The 23,721-nt window shown below is 43.7% G+C and overlaps 1 protein-coding gene across 2 annotated transcripts in view; it reads left to right on the forward strand.

Annotated features, from left to right (window-relative positions):
- DAO (D-amino acid oxidase) overlaps positions 1–23,721 on the forward strand; it is a 234,702-nt gene that overhangs the window by 107,790 nt on the left and 103,191 nt on the right. For both annotated transcript variants that reach the window (XM_085635422.1, XM_085635423.1), the window contains exons 2-5: positions 8,924–9,136; positions 11,184–11,298; positions 13,373–13,449; positions 15,783–15,848. In XM_085635422.1, coding sequence (XP_085491548.1) covers positions 8,943–9,136; positions 11,184–11,298; positions 13,373–13,449; positions 15,783–15,848 — 452 coding nt within the window. In that variant the 5' untranslated portion in view covers positions 8,924–8,942. The remainder of the gene's footprint in view (positions 1–8,923; positions 9,137–11,183; positions 11,299–13,372; positions 13,450–15,782; positions 15,849–23,721) is intronic.

Below are 23,721 nucleotides of genomic sequence, written 5' to 3' on the forward strand. Positions count from 1 at the left end.
TTTCTAAATAATTCAAGAGCTGTATGCCTCCTTCACACACTCTCACACAAAATAGTAATTACAGTGGGCACATATATGAACATCTATCCAGTGGTCGAAGTGGGCGGGATCTGAGGGGCACAACATGCCCATACGTTTTTAATTTAAGAAAAACAGTTCTCCTACTTTTTGTGTAAAGGCAGCCGTTCCAGACCGGTTAATTCAGAGAGTTAGAATGCTTCAGCTGAAGTGTAGGGCAGGGGGTCACCAATGCTGTGAAATTGAGGAAGGGGCAGACAGCTAAACAAGCCTTCTTGCCGGGTGCCTGCGTGGCTGAAAGAAAAGTAAATGTGCGCAACTGGTTAATCGGCAATTCTAAAGGGTGCTTGGGAGCCAGTACTGGCATTTTACACTGATTAACTTAACTTGCATTTATTTTTAGTTTAAGCCGTGCATATTTTATATGTAGTTACCTGAAGGTGAAAAAGTTACCAAATATTTTGGGGCCGATTTACAAGAACTGGTGTTATCGCTGCATATTTGCAGAGATGCGCCAGTTCATTTGCGTGATGGAAAATAGCCTTGCGCCACCATAGACGGTGGCGCACCGTGGTGCAAGGACAGACAGATGTGTGACGCATCTTTTGTCGGAAAGGCAACGCATTGCTGGAGTCGTGTCGTAAGCACAACGCAACTCCAGCAATGTTCAGGATTGCCTATTCCGACCATGCTGCGCCACTCCTTACGCCTGCTTCAAGCAGGTGCAAGGTTTTTACGCAGTGGCGTCGTCAAAGTCACTCTGTGAAATCTTGTAGATTTCACTGAGTCATTTTTACGAGGCTTCCTTGCGACGGAACGCCCACCCTGCATACATTATACCTGACGCAGGTATAATGTAGCGCAGGGCTTTACAACGTGACGCATCCCCCTAGATGAGTCATGTTGTGAATATGTTGCATCGTGGCGCATTGTTTACGACGCCGCTGCTCCACAGAAGTGATGCAACGGCGGTGTAAAGTTGGTGCAAGGGGCATGTAAATCTGCCCCTTTGTGTTTTTAGCCATTGCACACAACATCACAGTTCCCAAAGTTTGTTTCATGCACTTCACCTGCTGCATCCATCTGTGTGATCTTCAGAGAGGCACGGATTGGATGAGCATGAAGTCTAAATACTTTTCGACCCACTGACTGATAATGTGAGTAACTTGCTCTTTCTGCAAACTCGATTCCAGAGCTCTCAGCCGTTCCCCATCATGCACACCCAAACACAACCTGAGCTCAACCGGACATCCGAAGGTGACTCAGTTCACAGTGTGCACTGCAAAAAAGTGCTGTGTTTCATGGAAAAATACTACAGAACACACAGATTTTGAAAAAGATCAAATACTTATTAGAAATGCAAGATGCAGTCAAACATGTAAAATGTAAACGGACGGCATCTCTGATGCTGATTACTTTAAGTGTTGTTAGATTCATTGTTGAGAAATCGATTGGTGTTTTTGCCTGTAAAATGAAGCCGTTAAAATAAAAGGCCTGCTAGGGGCCTGGACCACTTAAAGCCCTGCCCGGTTCCTTTTCTTGTCGTGCAGCACATGCTGAGCCAGTGTAACTGGAAGGTTGTCCGATTAAATATCAAAGCTAAAAATATAGTGTGGGCAGAATATCATGCCACAAATATTGAGGACCGAAATATTGAGAAGGTAAGAGCAAATAGATACGTATAGATTTACTATTTTTAACTCCACATCTACGTACCTTGAAGAGATATTACCTACTGGCGGTCGCCAGTAGGTAGTTATAGTTAGGACCACGTTTCCATAGGAAATCCTCAACATTCTATTTTGAATAACTTTGGCGCCGGTCGACGAATCCTCGCGAATTTTTCAAAATAGGTGGGGCGCTACGCTCCGCTCCTACCCTGAAAGTCTCGGGGGGATTCGTCAAGCGGGTGCTGAGATAAAAGGGGGGTCCCAAAACGCGTTTTTCCCATGCATTTTTCCATAGGACCTTTAGACAGGGCTACAGCCCGAACGGCTGAACAGAATTACTAGAAATTTGGCAGAGAGGTAGTCCTCAGGTCAAGGAAGTGCCTTTTGTAGGTTTGGTGTAAATCTGTTCAGTAGATTCTGAGAAAATAGCCTTTAAATCAATATATATATCTGAGCCAGCTTACGGTGCGCTTACGGTACGCTTACCGTACGCGTACGGTGGCGTGCGCGAGCGCGATTATGATTGGCTCTTAGATCTTAGTAAACATTCGAATCGGCCGAAACCAGGAAGCGGCGGCCGCCATTTTCTCTCTCGCACTGAGAGTTAGGTTGTAAATTAAAGACAAAAAACATGTAAAGGGGCTGTTTAGACCGCTCCCACACACATAGCCATGTTGAGGGAGTCCCCAAAGACCCCCCAAGGCCAAAAATGCAATTTTTATTTTTTCGCTAATTTCGCCGATTACGCTTACCATACGCGTACGGTAAAAAATTATAAAAAAAAAAAAACTATCCACACTCTCCCCACCCCGTGTGCAATTGGTGGCCGCAGTCCACCAATTGTGAATGGCTTATAAGAGGTGAGATAAACTAGAATATTTTAAACAAAAATAATAAAAGGAAAAATTATCCACACTCTCTCCACCCCGTGTGCAAATGGTGCCCGAAGGCGCACCATTTGTGCATGGCTTATAAAAATTTACGAAAAATTAAAATATTACCTTTCAAAACGAAGTGCATCATATGTCCTCCTTGTGCGCACGGTGCGCGAAGCGCATCGTGCGTACATGGCCCATCTAGCGTAACGTGGGCATGCGGTGCGCGTAGCGCACCGCGTGCCCACCGTGCGTGCACGGCACTAACTGCGTAAAGTGGGTGCGCGGTGCGCGAAGCGCACCGCGTGCTTACTGTGCGCGCACGGTGCGCGAAGCGCACCGTGCGCGCACGGAACGAACTGCGTTAAGTGGGCGCGCACGCCACGAATGGCGTAAAGTAACTTAGCATTTAAAAAACCGTACAAATTCACTGAAAAAACCATAGGTTTCACACACGTTATAGTTAGGAATTAGCATTTAAAAAACCTTGCAAATTCACTGAAAAAACCATAGGTTTCACACATGTTATAGTTAGCGGAAATTTTACTGATAAAAAACCAGTGAAATTCCCCCGTTATAGTTAGTGCAGGCAACTATAACTCACGCGACCGCAATCTTCTGCTGATGACATATGTGTCTTTATGAAAAAAAAATATTTGTAATATATGTATAGCTAAAAATGTATGGAAGAAGACATGGGCAAATAAGTGTCTAAATACAGTATTAGCATCAGCAGAGGATTGCGGTCGTGTGAGTTATAGTTGCCTGCACTAACTATAACGGGGGAATTTCACTGGTTTTTTATCAGTAAAATTTCCGCTAACTATAACATGTGTGAAACCTATGGTTTTTTCAGTGAATATATATATATATAGGCAAGGTACATATAAGTTGGGTTAAGTATACTAAAACCTTGCTTACCAATAGAAACTTACCTTCATGATATTTATGTCCTCGATATTCTTGACACAATATTTTATCCCCCAAATATCTTTTTTTTTTAATTTATTTATTGCGGGATTACCATGGCATTGTGTTACAGCTTGAGCATATTTTGTTTCTATTACAACATACATTTGCAATCCTCTTATTGCGACAGCAATGTCTCTCAATGTACGCTATGAAGCTTGCAACAAAGGCACATCTGGAAGAGGTTACATATCCCTATTTGTTTGTTTGCAACAAGCTGTAGTACAGTTTGTCGAGGCCCATGCATAACCATCTAAATAACACAAGGCCCACCGAGATTAGGCAGCAGCTCATTTTGCAGGTTTTGCACATCTCTTGGTATCATAGGCAGTTGTCGTGCAGCAGTTAGTCCAATGACAGTGTATCTTCCTGTACATCAGGTATGTGTTATATTAGGTGACAAAGAGTGTGCTGGGTCTCCCATAATCGCATGATTCTCTTATGGATACTAATATGTTAGAAACTCCCCCCATGAATACACATAATATCTTTAACTCAGTATTTTGTCCAAACACCAGCTGGAGTGAGCGGTGGGCGGCCGGGTCAGCATTGGGCCACTGTCAGCACAAGGCTTCTGCTAACATTGGAATACAAGATCATTGGTGCAGGAGGAGGAAGAAAGTTCACGTGCTGTTGTGCCCTTGTCAATATATACTGCCCCAGTAAATATATCCCCCTTGTGAAAATACTTTAATTTTCCCAGATCTATGTGCGAATAGAGCGCCAAACCCTTTTTGTGTCTGGCTTGATAGCCTTGCTAGCGCTCACCTAATGTTAACAATTCTTCAAGCTATGCTTACAGTGGGCTTTGGCTCCATAATGCTCCCACCTCATACTAATGGCTTTTTGATGTATCATTACACCGCCAATGAAGTGCTTGCATTGCAGTGCACCGGGACTATTTTACATCTCAATAGTGCACTGAATCAACACACTTTAGATTCTACATCACATAGATGAATTGTATACAGAAAGCAATTGTATTTATGTTTTTTTTTACTACACTTGCTTTATTGGCTTAGCCAGGAGTCAAATTGTAAGCTAGACCTATTGCCTTTGCCTATGGATGATTACTTTGCATTGTGGGATTCAAAGTCATGCACTCGGTGTCAACAAGCCATCATATTTCTGGCCTTGGACTTTCATTTAAAAACATCAGTGCATTCTGGGGATTGTAGTCTCTTTGCCTCAGTTGTCAAACCTTGCATGAACTATTTACAAAAGACAGAATAGCATTTATTTATTATTTTTCCCTATTCCGTCGTCTTTCAACTTCCGCCCTGCCCCGTGCCACCGTGCTTACCTGCAGGATTCACACTGAAACTAAGGATAGGAATGAAAAACGACGCCCCCGCCATGTGGCGCTAAAGAACAACTGTCCTCTTGTGTAGAAGAGCTCTTGGGAAAGCCTAGTGGCTACAGAAAGGAATTGCAATTTGATGTTCAGTAAGCCTAAAGGTAATAGTTGAGACAGTAAGGTGTGTTTAGTGTAATGTGTTGTATTCTTTTAAATTAAAACATACTCCACTTAGGAGTAGTTGGGGGGGGGGGTGCCTATCATTGTGTCTGCGATATAAATTCATTATAATTTGATGGATTATTAACGTGGTATGACCAATTAGCCTTGCTTCCAGGCATGTTTACTACATAGGACGAAATAAAAATGGTTGACTCCAATGTTCCTGTCATCAACTCAGTGCATTCTGGGAGTGGTAGCTAATTTATTTTTTGTGCCTTTATTTTGGGTTGTATGACATTACCACGCCTTCCTTCACCACACACGTTTTTACATCACAGATTTTACAGTTCATACCACTACCACTCGCTACATTCACTCACATTAGAAACACCTTCACCAAACATTCCACTGCCACGCATACTTTCACCACGCTTACTGTTTCTGAAAACATTCTAACACTGCCACCTACTGTTAAAAAATGATACATTAATTCTTAATACATTTTTAATTGCATTTTTGGTACTTTTTGACCATTTTATATTTTTGGGGGAAACCTCCCAAGGCCCCTTTTTTAATAACCCTCAGAAATGTTTAAAGTATATCACATTGAGGAACACTGCCGCCTTCTGTTCAAATGCGTGATTTTGTCATAGGTTATAAAGACTTGCGTGACCATTTACTTGATAACGAGGCTTTGTTGTTTTTCACCTGTTCCTAGAGCCCCTGCATCTTAACCCTGCCTATTCCTTAAAGCTGCAAATTAAGATGCATTTCCTGAAAAGTAACCTTAGGCTTTGTGTATTTTGCAGTTTTATACAGCTTGAACTTCACTGAAGGTATTGAGGAACCTTTGCATGAGCACCAGTTACATTATACAAGGACACATTGCTGAAAGTATTAGCCCCCCCCCCTTGAAATTTGGCTCTAAATTGCTTGAAGTATTAGCTCCTACCCCACCCCGGAAATTTGCCACTAAATTGCTTGAAGTATTACACCCCCCCCCGCCCCACCCCTGAAATTTGACTCTACATTGCTGGAAATATTAGCCCTCCCACCCCCCACAATTTTGTCTCTAGTTACACCCCTGCTGTTGAATGTATTAGAGACCTAAAAGAGTGAAGGGAAAATAAAAATAAATAGTATATAGAGCAGTGTACAAGTGCATCATAAATACTTGATCTTAAATTACAGAACAATAGATGGTAAGAAATTGAGCTAAATCTAGTTTACTATATGCACACTAAATGAACGGAGGGAGGGGTGGCATTTCAAACTTTGGATACAAAGTCATAGAAAAATGTCACCAGCAAATATTCTTTCTTGACGTTGTGTGTCTCCTGAGCAGCATAACCTAGCTTTGAACTGTGCCAGAGCCCCCTGAGTCAGGGGCCTCCAACCTTTTCTGTAAAACGAGCTACTTTTGTTCAATGAAAATCATCCTGATCTACTAGTATTAGTGTTGTAATAGTGACCACATCAGACAAGATTACCCTTATGGCCACCCTATCCCGGATCACCTGCACTGATCCCGTCAGTGCATCAGGAGGATTGCCAGCAGTAATCTAAAACAAGCATTTGCAATGCAATAGGTCTCGCATTTACGAGAGTTTGAGCTATTGGCATTGTAAATGACAATGCCGTTTATTTATGTGTTGTTTGTAAAACAGATAAATAAAAGGCATTGTCATTTACAATGTCAATAGCTTATTGCATTGCAAATGCGTTCCATGCCCGTGCTATCAAGATTTTTTTAACAGTGTTAGGAGAGACCATGTGCAGGCAGGACAACGCTTTTTGAGAAGATAGTGCTCGGAGGCTGTATACAGAGTAACAACACAGGTAACGGGGTGTTCTCAGGGGAGGTTACAAAATAAGACACAGCAGTACTAAGGAGGGTCTACTAAGCCTATTGACCAATTAAAAAACACAGTTTACAGTGAACAATGACACAATCCAATGAACAATATGGGCGGAGAGTGGGCAGAGCTTCAAGTCCATACCTAAATACAGCGTGCCTCACAGAGCAGTGCATGCGCTGACCAGGCTCGGCCTAAAAAAAGGCTCTTTAAGTTTGGAATGCCTTTACATGGGTAATACATAACGTAACGGGCATCAACATGATAATATTAGTAAAAAGTCTCCCCATCCCATCGCCACATGATGTATCACTCTAGTATCAGCTTTGACTACATTTTGGAAATTCAATCTTTTTTGTCCAAATATCAGCATATGAGTTTTGAAAATACACACATTTTTATCTCAAATGCACCCTTTTCAATGTTGGTATACATATATTAATTCAACCAAACAAAAACCTATAAGGAGAGGTACTCACAAGCAACTTTTTAGAGATTACTGGTCTGGGGGTGCCTTCCACCAACCAACCAGACAGATCTGCTTAGCAGGACTCCTACTCACACACATCCCATGCATACACAGAAGCAGATAAGGAGGACTTATTAAAAGCGTGGAAGGCCTCTCACTCCGCATCACGGTCTCCTTCTCTCTTCTTGAATTCAGGCAAGAAGCTGAAGCCCTGACTTTTTAAACTAACCAACATAGCATAGGCAGGGCTAGTGACACACACCTGCTCGGCCCCAGGATACCCTCATGACTGATGGTGCACTTTACAAATACACATAACATAACAGAGGTTTGTGAATCACACAGCTAGTTTGTAGATACATCTTCCCTGTATTGAAAGCCATATCAGGGAAGCGAGTACCGAGGGGGTGTGCGCAAACCATAGTTTCTTGAAACTAGGCTGTGGCATGTAACACTGCGTCAAGGGATCAAGGTGGAGTTTGGGATTTTCTGTGAAAATTAAGTCCTGATAATTGGTGCGGGCAGGACTTTGCATTGGGCCTCTTGCTGTTCATGGATGTAGGGTGTTATTGCATGAATGAGCTTGAGCTGAAGGAGAGTGTTCTGGCCATGTTTTTAATATGTTTGTGAATGTTAAGTCTATTGTCAAGACTAAAACCAAGGGAGTTTGAACTATTGACGATGGTAGGTTCACAGTCTAGGATGGTAGTAAAGCCAAGAAACTTTTGAACAGGAGTGCACAGGTGAGAGGGTGAGATGAAAATAAATTGTGCAGGGATTGAGTTTATGCCCTAAAGAGTCTTTGAGGTTTGATTGTTGCCCAGAGTCTGTGCTAAGTGGGAGATATAATCTGAGGAGGAGACCTTTAAGTAATTGTGGTTCACCTAAAGTGAACCAATTGCACTAAAGCTCTTGAGTACAATAAATAACTATAAAGAAACCCTTACGGTCTGATTACGATGTTGGTCGGATGAGCGTCCGACCGAAATTGTAGCGGTATGGAAACCGCCCTACAGATTAGGATGCGACAACACATGCGGTGGAAACATCCCTTTTTCTTTTTCTATTGCGGCTAGAGCTGCTGCCGGAAAAGGGCTGCAGCACAAGCTGCAATGAAAAAAGGGATGTTTTTGAACATCTGTGCACTGCGTGGTGCCTGGCACATGGTGCATGGAGGGTGGGGGGGGACCACATAGCGAGGCCCAGGGGGGACGGGGTCCCTGCTAGGGGCCCCCAAAGTCCCTTTCTGAGAGCCTTTCTATGTTGGTCTGTCAGACATGGAAAGGCTGTTGGAAAGGGACATTGTGAGCTCTAGGGTGGTGCCGCAGCAGGCACCACCCCCCTTTGTAGGGATTACGTTCCGACCGTCATCCCGACGGACTCCTTGAGTCTGTCGGGGACAGTGAACGGTCCCTCTGACCGATGAGGTCTGCCTGACCGCATCGTAAACCGGCGGTCAGACTGCAGCCCCACATGTCAGACGGACCGCCATCGAGGTTCTGTCAGTGGCGGTCCGCCCAACATCATAATTGGGCCCTTAGTGCCACTTGAGAATAATGGTGCAACTGTTCAATCCTCTTCTCTTACATAATTTCTGATTCTTGCAGTGGGGTTATCACCCGGAAGATGCACGTTGCTGTGATTGGAGCTGGTGTGATTGGACTGTCTTCAGCTTTATGCATCCATGACAGATTTCACTCCATCATCAAACCCCTGAAAATTGAAATCTATGCTGACAAGTTTACACCTCTCACCACCAGCGATGGTGCTGCAGGCATGTGGCAGCCGCATCTGTACGACAAAGGGAACGTGAAGGAAACGTAAGACAACATTTTCTGTTTTCATCTTTGTTTTAACTGTGCAGATTTGTTAGATTCTGAGGGATGATCATGATTATGAGTTGGCCGGTAAAGACAATGAAAGAGCCGGAAATACCATTAACAGCAGGAATTTCTGCCGTATTTAGAACTGGGCCAAGTAGTTTTGAGAACAGCTGTCAGAAATCATTCTTTTTTGCTGATCATTCTTTCAGGTTTCTCCTTGGCTTAAAGATGCTGGCAGCATCTCTGAGCATTGGTGAGATGTGGTTTATTACAGGAATAACTCCCAGAATTATCATGATGTTTCCCAATAAAGATCGCAATGTTTTCATAATAGTTCAATGTGGAAAAAACTATTGGCCCGATTCACAAAGGTAAACTGAGACGAAAGTCTAACTTTACGACTTCACACAGGGCATTTATGAGTAGTAAAGTTAGACTTTTGTCTCGGTGAGACTTAAGACCAAAACATAATTTAAACTAAGAAAAAAGTCTAATTTAGTGACTTTTGATATTCATAAAGGGTATTTACCAGTTGTAAAGTTAGACTTTTGTCTCAGTTAAGTTTTGGTCTTAAGTCTAACTGAGACCAAAACTTACGTTAAACTGAGACAAAAGTCTAACTTTACAACTGGTAAATTCCTTTTATGAATATCAAAAGTCACTAAATTAGACTTTTTTCTTAGTTTAAATTACGTTTTGGTCTTAAGTCTCACCGAGACAAAAGTCTAACTTTACTACTTGTAAATGCCCTTTGTGAATACCAAAAGTCGTAAATTCAGACTTTCGTCTCAGTTTACCTTTGTGAATTGGGCCTTATGATAATTTTTCCATTCTGCTCATTTACTGGCTAGAGCATAATAATCCTGACCACCGAATTCTAGAAATGTTATTTCCCACTAATGGATGTAAATAGCCCACTTATTTATGCCCACCTTCACCTGAACTAAATCTATTGTTTGCTCTCTAACGCATAGTGCCTTTCTTCAAAGCAAAATAGATATTCCCAGTTAACCCACCCCTGAATTATCTTCCCAAAAACCAAGCATCATCCCCTGCCTCCTGGTGAGGCTTGCACCGCTTCCACAAAATTAATCTAGTGATAGATTTGCAAGGTGTAGAATTGGTAAATGTGTGATTCAGCACAGTTGCTCAGGCCGGCTACATTGTCAGATTGTGAGTAACCATAAAATAGGGAGGATGCAAACATTGTTCATTAGCAGGAAAAGTGTAGGCCAGTGGTGCCCCAAGCCCCAGCCAGAGGCCCAAGAGCATTCCTTTAACAGGGTAACCACAGTTGACAGGCTCAATCAGTAGTGGTGTCCCCAGTGTCTGACCTGAACACGACCTGCGGCGTAGCGTGGGTTGCCAGCGCCCGGGTAAAAGTTTTGAAAAAATGTATAGCGCTCCCTAACCTGTGGACCATTAGTTCAGGAAGTGCTAACTGTTCACGGGTAGTGGGCGCAATACTTTCTTTTCAAATTTTGCGTCCCTTAGAATTTTGCACCTGGGGCAACCGCCCCTGTGGACCTCCTACCCACCCCCCCAACCCCTCCACCCCCCAACTGCACACGCCCCATAGAGGACGTCATCAGTCATCATAAGGCCGTATGGCACCCATAGTGCAGCCCCAGAATTTCAACAGCAAACAGGCACAGATGGAAATGCCTTCATCTGAGCTAGGGGTACAATCATGTGACTGGTTCTTTGTGCAGAGCAGTGGCCTTGTGCATTGTACCATCTGGTGAACGAGGCGTTCTGCATTCTCTGTATTGGAGGATTGTGTAGTCTCAAAATTGTCACAGTGCTACAACAAGACACTGGGATGTTTTTCATTCTTGGGTGTTGTGCAGTCGCAGTACTGGGGCGCCGTGCATTCTGGGACAATATGTAGGGTGATGAATTTGAGGAATTTAGAGCATTAGGTCTTTGTGCAATGTGAGGACTTGGATGTTGGGAATTCTGGGGATTTGTGTATTTATTGGCAGTCAGTCGGGGAACAGGGGCTGGTGCTACATTTTAACTTCAATATTTACCTTTTTTTCAGCCAGTGGAACAAAGAAACATTTGACTACCTGTTGAAGTGTGTCCATTCGGAGGAAGCTGACAAAATGGGGGTGTTCCTAGAGTCTGTATACAATCTCACAAGCAGACCAACGCCTGTATGTATGCTCCTAACACAGTATAGATTGTCAAGGGAAAGTTGTTTGCCAAATGCTGCAAAGGTTCAGACTTCTAGTCATATGAATCGATGACAGGCATCCCGCTCTGTATTTAATAACTCAATCCCACCCAGTGCCATGGCTGTGGTACAGCCCCCTTCACAGGTTACCGCTCTGCAGGGCACTACTAGATTTTACTCCACTTAATGCTGACGCGCCTATGCTCCATGTTGACGACTCTCCAGTAATCATGTCATTCTACTCCCTTCAGTGTTAATGTCCTGGTAATATCCCTCTCTCATCCACCACTTAATCCGCTCTAAATACTACCCGGCCTGCCTAACCTGTAAATTCGCCTCAGTCGACGGATATCCAGAACTTTGCTTCCTTAAAGTTAGTTGTTGTTTTTGCCATCACTCGTTCCTGTGCATTAGAATACTGGTCTTTTCTGTCGTATTACAAGAATTGACATAGGTGTGGTTTCAACTGTTTGTCCCTAAGGCGTAAGGGCTCTGACCTCATAAGGTGGATGTTCCCTTCCACTGAGAGTATCTTCTGGATCTTAGTGTGGGGGTTTGAGGCTCATGGGAGTTGTATGTCCATCTCCTCTCAGATGTCCATTGCGCGGTGGCGGGACAGAGTACATATCTGCTGAGTAGAAGTACCTCTCATGCTAGAGTATTTCGCGCACACCTGCTTAGAATTTGGTGAACATGGAGCACGAGGAGGGCAATAGTGCCTTGCAATAGTCTGTGTCCTTCTTGTTTGCCTCTTGGCCCTGCCCCTGCTGAGGACCTTGGGACCTGAACTTGGGGCTTTTATCAAAAGTTCTAACACGTAACCCCTTATTACGGGGTCCCTGGTAATCCCACATTGGTCTGTAACAGGAGTTTCTAGACAATTAGGGATTAAAGTCTGCAGTAACTGCGCGGATCTTTGTTGGCTCACCTGGAGGCAGCACCCGCCAAAAGGGGGTGAAGGACTGAATTGCCAGCCGCCCGCGGTAAGTCTCCTCTCTAAAGGGAATCTGAAGGCCCCACTCGTAATGCGCATTGACTCTGCCTCCTGGGTTTATCGATGAGCCAGTAAGGCAACTCTGGAAGAGGTATGATCAGATTACTCGGTGAATGACCAAAGACCTAAAAACAAGGCCCTACGAGTGCACTGTAGTTACATTAGCCATTTTGGAAAAGCTTATTCTAAACCCTGCTTCTTCTGGTGCAAAACTGACCTTTCACCATTGTCTCCCCAGTACATTCTACAGTTCATTTTACAGCACCAAGTAGATACAGAAAAGTGATGGGTGGGATGCTAGAATTAATGTGAGTTACTAGTAATTACTCAGGGTCAATGCCCAGTCCATCTTTTTGATGGCCATTATGCCTCCTAAGACCGGGCCCAACCATTTGCAGATCAGCATTGGTTCTGCACCAAACTGCCAGCCCAGGGCCCCTCTGAATGGGAGCACAAGCACCCCCAGATTGACTTTGACCTCCTCAGGGCTCCTCAGTGAGGCATAGCTTGAGTCAGGTGGCACAGTGAGCAGGGTGCCCTTCTCTAGGCACACCTGTTACACGGAGGGCACAGCACTGAGGAAAAGAGAACACAAAGCCACTGGGAATGCACACCGGGATTAATGCTTCCGGTTCATCAGACATGGAAACAAATTACATAGTGAAATATGCGATGAGAAATTTTACATAGTTGTATGCAGTGCTGTAAAATAGGAAAAAAGTGATTGGTGGAGTGCGTGAATTAATGACTTGGGCCGCATTCCAAACCTTTGTGTGTGTTTTTGGTTGGGTTTGCTACAGCAGCTTCTTGTTATATGCTCGTTTTTTTCTGTCAAAAACAATCCTTACTTGAATCTTTTCAGGGTTTTTTTACGCGTATTTACTACTGTTTATTTATCGCTCAAAACAATATGCACTTATAGCAGTAAAACAAAGCAATGACTTATCTATCAAGATATTAGTATCGGTATTGCCTGCTTCTGCTTACTTCATTATAACTCTTAGGGATATTCTGCTTCTTTGCAGTATAAAGCTTTTTATTTTTCTGTTTTTTTTCTCAGGATCCCTCTTGGAAAGACATTGTTCTCGGATTCAGGAATTTAACGCCAAAGGAACTTGAACTGTTTCCGGGTTACAGGTCGGTACTGGTATATTTTCGATTAAAATAATAAGAACAATTAAGCATTATTGCCATTTCTTTAACTAAACTGTGGCTAACTGTAACCACAAAGGTCGTAAATGACTGGTGCCTCGGTTATGCGACAAAAACAATACTGAGGTCGAGGATTTCAGGGAAGGACAATTAACAGATGTTTAAGCCCACTAGAAAATGCAAAGTAAGGTTATTAGTGCACATCCCCCTAATTTCACCTAAAACAGCGAAATTGACGTTCCATTTGTCTTTGTCTGCTTAATGCCCTGCACCTTTAATGTAGGCAAATGCCCCTTGTAAGTGATAGCGTTCTAATCATTCTGATTGGCTAAGATAGCCTCAAGATTATATATTCCGTGCTCCTATCGGTTAATAGTTTATCTCCTGATGTGGGGTATTTTAATGATACTTGTAGTGACGGGCCATGTACAGTAGTGTACAGTAACAAAGAAGGCACTAGTTCATCTTTAATGGAAGCATTTATTTTGTGTGCGAGTGAGCGAGTTGAGGGAAAATTGAAAGACTTTGGGCCTGATTCTGATGCGGTTTGGAAAGCTTGCCCACCCAATGGGTTTGGGAATGGTTTCCAATCAGATCGGGAGAGTCAAACCGACCAAATACGATTCATCTGGATGCTTCCAGGTACGATTTGGTTGGACTCCCATTGACTTCAATGGGAGCCTTTGTTGCCACAGAATGTATAGGCTCCCATTTAAGAAAAGGGGTGGCTGGGGATAAAGGGCATCCTGTGGTGCCTTCCACACTGTGCATGGCTGGTAAGGGAAGACCCATGGGTACTCCCACATGCCTGATTGGGAAGGTTCCAGGTGCAGGGGGGCTAACTATAGGCTCCCAAATTCTAAATCCGACTGCCGATTTGAGACGGAGGGCACGATTTGGAAAGGCTGTCCAAATCCAGCATCGTACTCAGTTGTTAGGAAACGCAGCCCATAGAGACGTACAATTCTGCTCCATATGGCTTGGTCATTCCAGATGCCGTCGGGTTTGGATTGGGATATTCCTAACGCCTAACTCGCATCGTACTCGGTCGGTTGGAAACCTATCCGAGACGGTTGGAAAAACACATTCCTGATCCGATTTGGAAAGAGCAAATGCCGTTAGGAGACCTTCCTAACCGCTTCAGAATCAGGCCCTTTGTATTGTGTTCACCTTTGACCAAGGTAGCCAAGTGCACAGTAGAAGAGGCATAAAAGTAGTAATACAGGAAATAAATGATAGTGTAAATCAAGTGGACAGATGATTTGGAAGAAAATATGCCTAGGCATGACAATCAGGTGTCAGTGTGAGTCGCCATTTAGTTGCCTGTTTCAAAGACTTTATTAGAAAAGAACAACTGTTTTGGGAACAGAATAAAGTAAATTTAATTTTCAATCTGAACAGTTGTTATTTTACCTTAGAAATGCAAGGAATACGCTAGATATTTTTTCTAGGGCTTGGTCATTTGTAGGGCAGAGAAGGAAATGTATGAAAAGAAGGGCTGGGGAGAGATGAAAGTAGGATTAGGTAAACACGAACCGTTTCATCATTTCTAGCTCTGACTCTAGCTGTAGTGTAGCGTAAGTTAGAAAGGGAAAAAGTTGGAACAACACCTTAAAAATTCGGACCCAGCTTTGTAGAGTCCAAGATTTGTGGATTTTCTGTGTGTGCACAGATAGCACAAATGAGGAAAATCTGCAAAATGTGTGTATTTTTCTGCATTTGTAAATGATATTTAAGGAATGGGGAGTGAGGCTTCGTACACAGAGGAATGGGCAGTGCAAATTCTGTGAGCACCCACACACTGCTAACTCTGAGGTGATTTTCACAAACCTTTCCAATAACTTTCCCCCCTTTGCACTTTTAAGAGTACGTCTAGATGAATCACGCCTCAATGGTGCTGAATGTTTTAGAAGCTGCGTGAAACACCTACCTTTTGTGAAAATAAGCAAATATGAAACTTTTCAACTTGTAAGATCTACAAAAATGTGCTAGGAATTTCTCAAAAGAAATATATGTTTTGGCATGTTCCTTGGGCTTTTGTGAGTGAGGAAGTCCACATATCTACTATGCCTCATCAGAAATGTACGACTCTTCTGTGGATCTGACCAGATATTCTGAGCATGACTGTCAGCCTACCTAAGAATCTCTGTGCCTCTTGCTTTCCTCTTTCTCCCTTATGAGACAAGTAGGGCTGTGAGAATAACACAGTGATGCAAGGATATTGTGTTATGTGAGGGGGCGGAATTTTGTGATACTGCACGTCACATTCACTGTGCTTGCACCGTTTCACCTTCTTTATCATCTTGCTTGCATTTCAGCTATGGCTGGTTTAACACGTCCATCATGATAGAAGGCAAGAGCTACTTACCATGGCTGATGGAGAGGTATGGGTTTTCTTGCTAAAGTTGCTTAGAATTTCATTTTATCCTCATAATGCTTAGTAAATGGATGTTGTCTCTTTAGGGACATGGTTTACTTTGGAAAAACAAATCGATAAAAATATGGTTTAAATTACCAGTCAGTGAAAATGTTTTTTTACTGGTGCCAGACTTCTTTGCATGAATATTTTTTTGTGATTTGTTCTCTTTTCAATTAGGCTTTCAAAAGTGAGAGGTGCTTATTCAAGACTAAAAGAAAGCATCGCTGGTGCTAAAGATGTCCAGTGTTTTTCTCTGGTTTCAATGTTTTTAATAAACATTAGAACATTGGAATGTTGGCATCTCCATGGAAGAAAATAGAGCAGCAGCAGTGGGCTATAAAAACTGGACACAAGCCCACTTCTGTCAATTTTCCAATGTCCTAATCCACAGCCTGTGCCTCTCCACAGGCTGTGTGAATTGCAGAGGAGAGCGGTCGAGCCATAGGCTGTAGAAGAGGGATGAGCGAGACTTCCCCCTTCTTTCCAGTGGTCTCAGTGTCACCGAAGCCTCTGAAGGAAGGAGGCGTGATGTCAGCTTGGTACCTGTCTCCCTCAGCTCTTCCAAACAATTTAAAACAGTTTGCCAGAACCCAAGAAGAATGATGGGGCTGACTGTTGCCAATATCAGAACACCTGATATATGTACATGCACCATCATCTGTTAGGTGCACCCACACAAAGCAAGAGCTGTGAAAAGAAGTGAAGCTTCAGAGGTGCAAGGGGTTATAAACTTCCTGCGTCTTCCAGAAGGCTGCTTTTTACCAATTATGAAATTTCCGCTCTCTTTGGGCAGAATGTTCTAATAGCCTATTACAGCCACTAAAGGCCTTTGGCTCGGGCTTATAGCACGGGAGCAGGCCTTTAGTTGCCTGTATAGCCAGCCTGCGAGCTATAAGTATTTAGGGGCATATTTACAATAACTGGCTCATCCCTGCATATCAGCAGGGATGCGCCAGTTATTGTGCGCCACAGCTCCGCCACCATGGATGCGCCGCATTTAGAATGCGGTGCACCATGGGGCAAAAACTGCACAGATGCGTGACGCATCTGTGCCGTAAAAGTGGCGCATTGCTGGAGTTCCATCACAAGCGCGACGCAGCTCCAGCAATGCTCTGGGGGGCCCTATCTTGTGAATGCTGCATCAATCCTTACGCCTGCTTCAGGCAGGCGCAGGGTTTTGACGCAGCATGGGCCTAAAAGTGACTCAGTGAAATCTTGTAGATTTCACTCAGCCACTTTTAGGAGGCGTTCCTGCGACGGAACACCCCCCCCCCCCCCCGCGCAGGAACGCCTACTTCTGGCGCAGGGCTTTACAACGTGACGCATCTCCCAGATGCGTCACTTTGTAAGTACCCCGCACCATGGCGCAGGATTTGCACCGCCGCTGCGTCACAAAAGTGATGCAACGGCGGCGTAAATGAGGCACAAGGGGCTTGTAAATCTGCCCCCGAATCTGCTATTCCTGCCTCTGCTTAATTAAAAGGAATTCCCTAAAATGGAGTAATAGGGATGTCAGAAGAGTGATGAAATTATGGATGTGAGGTCAAACGCCTATATAAAATCACATAGGTAGGCCAGATATCGTCAACTCATTACCTAAGATTTGGTGTTATTTCAGTGATCATCTGCATTTTCATCTTTTTGAACCTCTGGGTTTTAAACTGTAATATTGTAATATTGCACACAATGCACCAGTCATCTAGGAGGCCCTCTATCCTCTCATAGCTATAACAGACTTGGCTTCTTAGGCATGTAAAATTTCAAAACTCTTTAAAACTTAAAAATGTTGGTCACAAGAGGTGCATCTTGCTTATCTTTAACTATGAGGATGCCTTCTTATGATCATACACAGTGATACCAGAGTTGTCCGTCTCAGCACAATCTCTACTCCTACAATCATCCATCCCTTTCTCAAGATTCCTCTCCACATTTATGACCATAACGTATATCTGTCAAATCATGCAAGAGTTTAAGCCAAACAGTGTTCTGGTCTTCACTGGCAGTAAAGGCTTTTTAATATGTCCTTTATCTCTACCATCGAAAGCTTCTACCTTATATTTGGGAATCACACCCGACCAGCACTGTTGTGGTTGAGACCCTGATCACATTTGAAGCCTCCTGATAATATCCACTGGGCAGATTCCTAAAATGTTACAATCAACTCTCTCTATTACTGCACCCTGCAGGTTTAGTATCCTTCATCTGAGAGTCTTGAAAAGATATCTGATCCTCTATACAGATAACAAAGCTTTTTCCATACTAGCCAATTTGTCAGATCTTTCTGACAGATTTCCTCTTAGGGTCATTCCTTATTTTCAAACACTGTATGATTGGTTGTAACTTGTTATTTCAAATGGTTTATACTTGGAAATAGCATCAGTTCTCTTTTAACAAATGTAATGAAATTGTTGTTTGTTTCTGTGAAATGAGTTAATTGCAGTGTTACTGTGAAAAGCAATATTTCAATGTTTTGTAGATAGACAAAAAATAACGGTAACACTCATCAACACACTAAAACCATTACAACTTAAATTATTAATAAAGTTATAGGTGCACATGCATCAAAAATCACAAATGCGAGACCTTATTAGAGAAAAATAAGCAATCTCAATTAACAAATCGCAAAATGAGATGTATGTACCCGATCAGTAAATATTAGCGATCCCTTAAAAATCGCTAAAATAATACGGAAAACATGATTGCGAGTCGCCAACCCACAAACTAGCAAATAGCGATTTCTGTATTTGCGATTTCGCATTTTGTGATTTCGGTATTAGCGAATTCGCAAAATGCCGGGCGCGTAAGAAGCAGGCTGATGACATCTACTAGGAAGTCATTCAGTCCATGCTTCATTCAGTGCCCTGAGGAGCTCAGAGGAGGAGGAGGCAGAGCACTGAAGCTGAGCAGACACACATCACCTTCTGAATCCTGCTACTGTACACCTAGCCAGGATGGAGAAAAATGCTGCTGGGACCTGTGCCACACAAAGGAAGAGGAAGATGAAGTTCTCTGACAGGGAACTTGAACACCCGATAGAGGGGGTGAGCAGCAGCCACGACAAACTTTTTGGCAAGTTGTCCCTGAAGGTGCCAGAGGCTGAGAAGCGCAAAATATGGCTGCGCATCAAGGAGAGAGTGAATGCTGTTGGAGTCACCCACCGCAGCATAGAAAACCTGAAGAAGAGGTGGTATGACCTCAGGAAGCGTGCTAAGGAGCGCATTGCCGAAAGGGTGAAGGAAGCAGCTGGCACGGGAGGGGGACCATCTACAGCACCAGCCAACACAACCCTGGAGGACCTCGTTGAGGGGACCATAGAGCGCGAGGCAGTCGTGGGAGTCACCCAATTGGACACCTCCTGCTCAGCGAGTACACAACCAGGTAAGATGCATGCAAGCGCTAATACTATGCGGACTGTACATCCATGCACATCCCCCAGGCAAATCACAGTGTGCAGTGATAGGTCCATTCCACATATTCCCTCATACACAAGAAGCATCATGGGAGTTGTAGTCATTTGCGCCAAGTGGCCATAATTAGTCATCAGTGCCCAATTAAACATAACAACACCTCACGTCAGACAGTTAGTTTAGATCAGTGATTTAATATGTACGAAGTTGGCCATGTGCAAATCATATTTTGGAACAAACAATACTAACACTGCACTGTTTCACACACAGATGCAGCTCAGATGGACTCCGAGGACAGTGACCGGCTCATCATCTCTGAGATACCTGCAGAGACGGATGTAGAGACCCCTGTGGAACCTGAATGTACACCACCCCCACCACCGAAACGCAGGGCACACGTACCCGCACTGCCACAAATGGAACCAGAGACAACTCCAGCACCCACAACAGTCCCAAGCCAGCCACGGGTCCCTTCACCAGCTCCAACACCAGCACAGCTCCGACTAGAACGCCGACGCAGGCCCAGGACCCGCATTGCGTCCGATGTAGAACTGGCTCCAAATCTATATGGCAGCGTGGAGTCGCAGATGCTTCGTGTTCAGCGCCTGCAGGGGAGACACATGGGCGCCATCAACATCCAGATCTCAAAGCTGGCCAAAAACATTAGCACTATGTCGAACTGTGTGCGTGACCTCACTACAGTTGTGGTGGAGGGAAACCGACAGACAAACCACAACCTACAGGAGCTCACCCATGCAGTTCTTGCAGGACAACGCTCTTGGCGTAGGTGGCATCGGCAGAGTTTGGTACGTACCTCATCCAATACCAGGGCCATAACCAAGCTGAGCAACACCACCGCAATATTGGCACGGCGCTCCGTGTCCTTACAGATTGATCTGGGCCATTTCTGTGGGGACGTTGCAAAGGCCTTAGCCCAAGTGACCACTGCCGTGGAACACCTCCAGTCTGGGACTGTGATTGCCTGCAACTTGGAAGGGGAGGAGGGTAGCGAGGAGGCATTGAGCCTGAGTAGTGTGTCTGTGCCAGTGAGCACAAGCAGGAGGCGCAGTTCGCGCAGCTCCGCTTCCGCAAGCACACATCAGGCTGATGTTGCAGTGGCAAGAGGCGCTAGCCCTGTATATCCACCAATCAGGCCATGGTGGCGTAACCATTGGACCTTTCAATCTTGTGATTGCCATCCAGTGCTGTTGGAAACCTTTATTTGGACTTATTCATCCTATGCAATCACCATCAAAATGTTCTAAACATTATTCTTTTGTCTTACATGTGCACATGTTAATAAAACATTCTCAATCTGCAACATCTTGTGATGGCTCATTTTCACCTACCTCAGAAATGATGTTGTGTGATGTGTGCACGTCTTCTCTGACCTTCGGCTGTGTTTGCCACATGTGCTTGTCGGTGTTGTGCGTGTGGTTGGTCGTCACCACCATTGTCATTCTCGTCCATCTCGATTGGTATGCCTCTTCTTGTGGCAATGTTGTGCAGCATGGCACATACTGCAACAATCCTGCAGCAGGTTTTGGGGGCGTACTGTAGAGCACCACCAGTCTTGTGAAGGATCCTGAAGCGACTTTTTAGTGTTCCAAATGTTCTTTCAACCACATTCCTTGTGCTAATGTGTGCCGCGTTGTAGCGCTGTTCCTGTGGTGTGGCTGGGTTGAGGTAAGGGGTCAGGATGTATTCGCGCAAGGCGTATGCGCTGTCACCTACAGGGTGGGAGGCAAAGTGTTAGCTACAGTATTGCAATCACCTTTGGTATAATGATGTCACAAGTAGGTATATCTATGTACCAAGTAGGTGTCCCTCTCCAAATTCACTGCTGATCAGACGCCTGTGGATTCCACTGTGGCGGAATATATACAAATCATGTGTGCTTCCGGGAAATTGGGCTTCGATGTCTGTTATTATATGCTTAGGATTGCACACGACCTGGACATTGATGGAGTGGTATGACTTCCTGTTTCGGAAGATGTACTCGTTGGGTGAGGGGGGACAGATGGGGACATGCATGCAGTCAATGCATCCAATGACATGTGGGAATTGGGCCACCTGGTAGTGCTCCAGTTTGGTCTGATTCAACTCGCGTGGGGTTGTGGGGAAGGTGATGTGGTTATGGATCATTGTCAGCATGGCCTCAAGGAATTTCCAGAAGAAGCGTGAGAGTGCGCTTTGGGATACCCCTCAGGCTGACGCTACGACCCCCTGGAAACTGCCTGACGCCAGTGGGTGCAGACTACAAAGGACCTGGACGTGTGCCAGAATGGCATTAGTCCTACGGGTCTGGTGCTGCAGTAGGGGTTCCAAATTTGCTATGAGGCGCATTATCATTGCACGATTCAGATGATACTTATCTTATATTTCTTCCGCATTTTGGTCCAGCAATGTTATGCGCACTCGGAATACCCTCTCCGGTATTGTCCGGCTGCGCTGGGCTGCTGCATTTATCCTCATCCTCCTTGCTAGCACGTAGAGGGCCGCCATTTTGAATGGCTTATGGGGTCTCCTGGAGCTTTTTTAAAGGGTTCCAGATTGGTTGCACCTGTGTTGCAATTATTTTTTATTTTTTTATTCCTTAACTTTACCTCCTGGTTGAGATTCCCCTTATTCTGCTCTTGCTAAATAGCAATGATGGGGAAAATCGCTATTAGCGAGTTTTGATGCATTGGTTTGCGATTCGTTATTAGCTACTCGCTATTGGCAGGAGCAGTTTGGGTGTTCGCTATTATATAATCGCTATTTTGATATTCGCTAATTTAGCGGGAGCACTTTTTGCAATTTTCAGGGATTTTCGCTATTGGGGTTGATGCATTGGAAAGTGTTGTTTTGCGGTTGGTTACCGGCAATTTTACCGAATCGCTATTTTTGCGAGGGGTATTTGGCTTCATGCATGTGCCAGATAGTTAGTTAAAATGCTGTATGATAAAGCCCAACTATAAAATCCATTTCACATAGAGACCTAAAATCTTGTCTATGCCATGCTGGTAGGAGCAAGGTTAAAATAGAGTAAATCAAGGTGTGCATCAGATAGAAAGATTCAACATGATCTATAAACATAATGAGTGTAGATCTTACAATTATAAGATTCTTGGTTTGATACAATACTGGTGCTAGAGGATTACAAAAAATAAAATATGGTTAATCACTGCATGTATCAAATAAGCTTTTCTCGACATGAACCATATACTTTATACACCTAGGCAACAACTGTGTATTATATCCTTAAAGGCAGCAGTTTAAAGCTTGTTGACAATGTTTAATTCTCAGTTTATTTAAGGGACCTTGGATCCATTTCTTATGAGCCAGTAAGAGGGCTGGAGAAGTTCATAAGAGGTGTAATATGGTTTCTTTTTCTTTCGTGTACCACAAAGACAAACATTTTGAGACACAATTAGTTTTACTCTGCCTGACATGCAATCCCAAGATGGTAACAGACCAAGTTGATATTTCATTAATTTAAACTTAAGGTAAACTGCGAAACTGGCTCCTACGTAGGATTGCCCTTGGACATAAATATAGGAGTTTATACCTATATGTTGCTGCAATAGTATTAGTGGTAGAAATGTGAATTTATTTGCAAGGTGTTCAACACAAAGCCTAAGGAATTAATTTGTCTTAAGTTTTAGGACTGATCAATGTTGTCTAAAGCTAGCTCACTCATCAAATAACATGTCTAGATACTTATAGATGGAAACTCTCTAACAATTTTATTGGAATTAATATTCCATGTGCCAGGTTTCTTGAATTTCCTTCCCAATGACTAATACTTTGGTTTTATCAAGATTTATTTCCATGTAATTGTTAAAGCAAAAAAGGGTCAGTGCATCAATAAGACTCTGCAGGCCTACTCCCGTTTCACTTAATAAACCAATATCATCAGCATATAGGGGGAGGTAGGTCCAGTTTTAGGCGAATTAGAGGACACATGATTGATTCAGTTATTTAGATCTTAGATGTATAAGTCAATCAACAGTGTACTAAAATACACCCCTTTTTAAGCTCCATTCAGGTGAGGCTATATATTGTGCTTTTGGGAAACCTGTCTCATCGATGTACTAGATGCAGAACATTTTACGTTAGTGGGACGACTAGTGGTAGGACAATCCAATGGATTACAAACAGGTGGTTTATGCATGGGTGTGCATTTGGTTTGCCTGGTATCATACAAGCTGATCTGGAGGCATAGTGATAAAAGTATAATGCAAAGCTTAACATCTCAATGGAATATTGCCAACTCTGTTATCTTTTATTAGGACAAATGCCAAATCATCCCATATTGTCATGGCCCTATTTGGAGCCGTGTGGAGAGAGGGAGTTTTGATGCTAGTTCACCGCTCTCCACCAAACAGTAAGCAAAGGAATAGCAGTGGTGCAGGCCTACTAGTTACGTAGTAATCCCCATCCCTTTTG

This window comes from Triturus cristatus, chromosome 11 (assembly GCF_964204655.1).
Source record: "Triturus cristatus chromosome 11, aTriCri1.1, whole genome shotgun sequence".
NCBI classification, from domain to species: domain Eukaryota; kingdom Metazoa; phylum Chordata; class Amphibia; order Caudata; family Salamandridae; genus Triturus; species Triturus cristatus.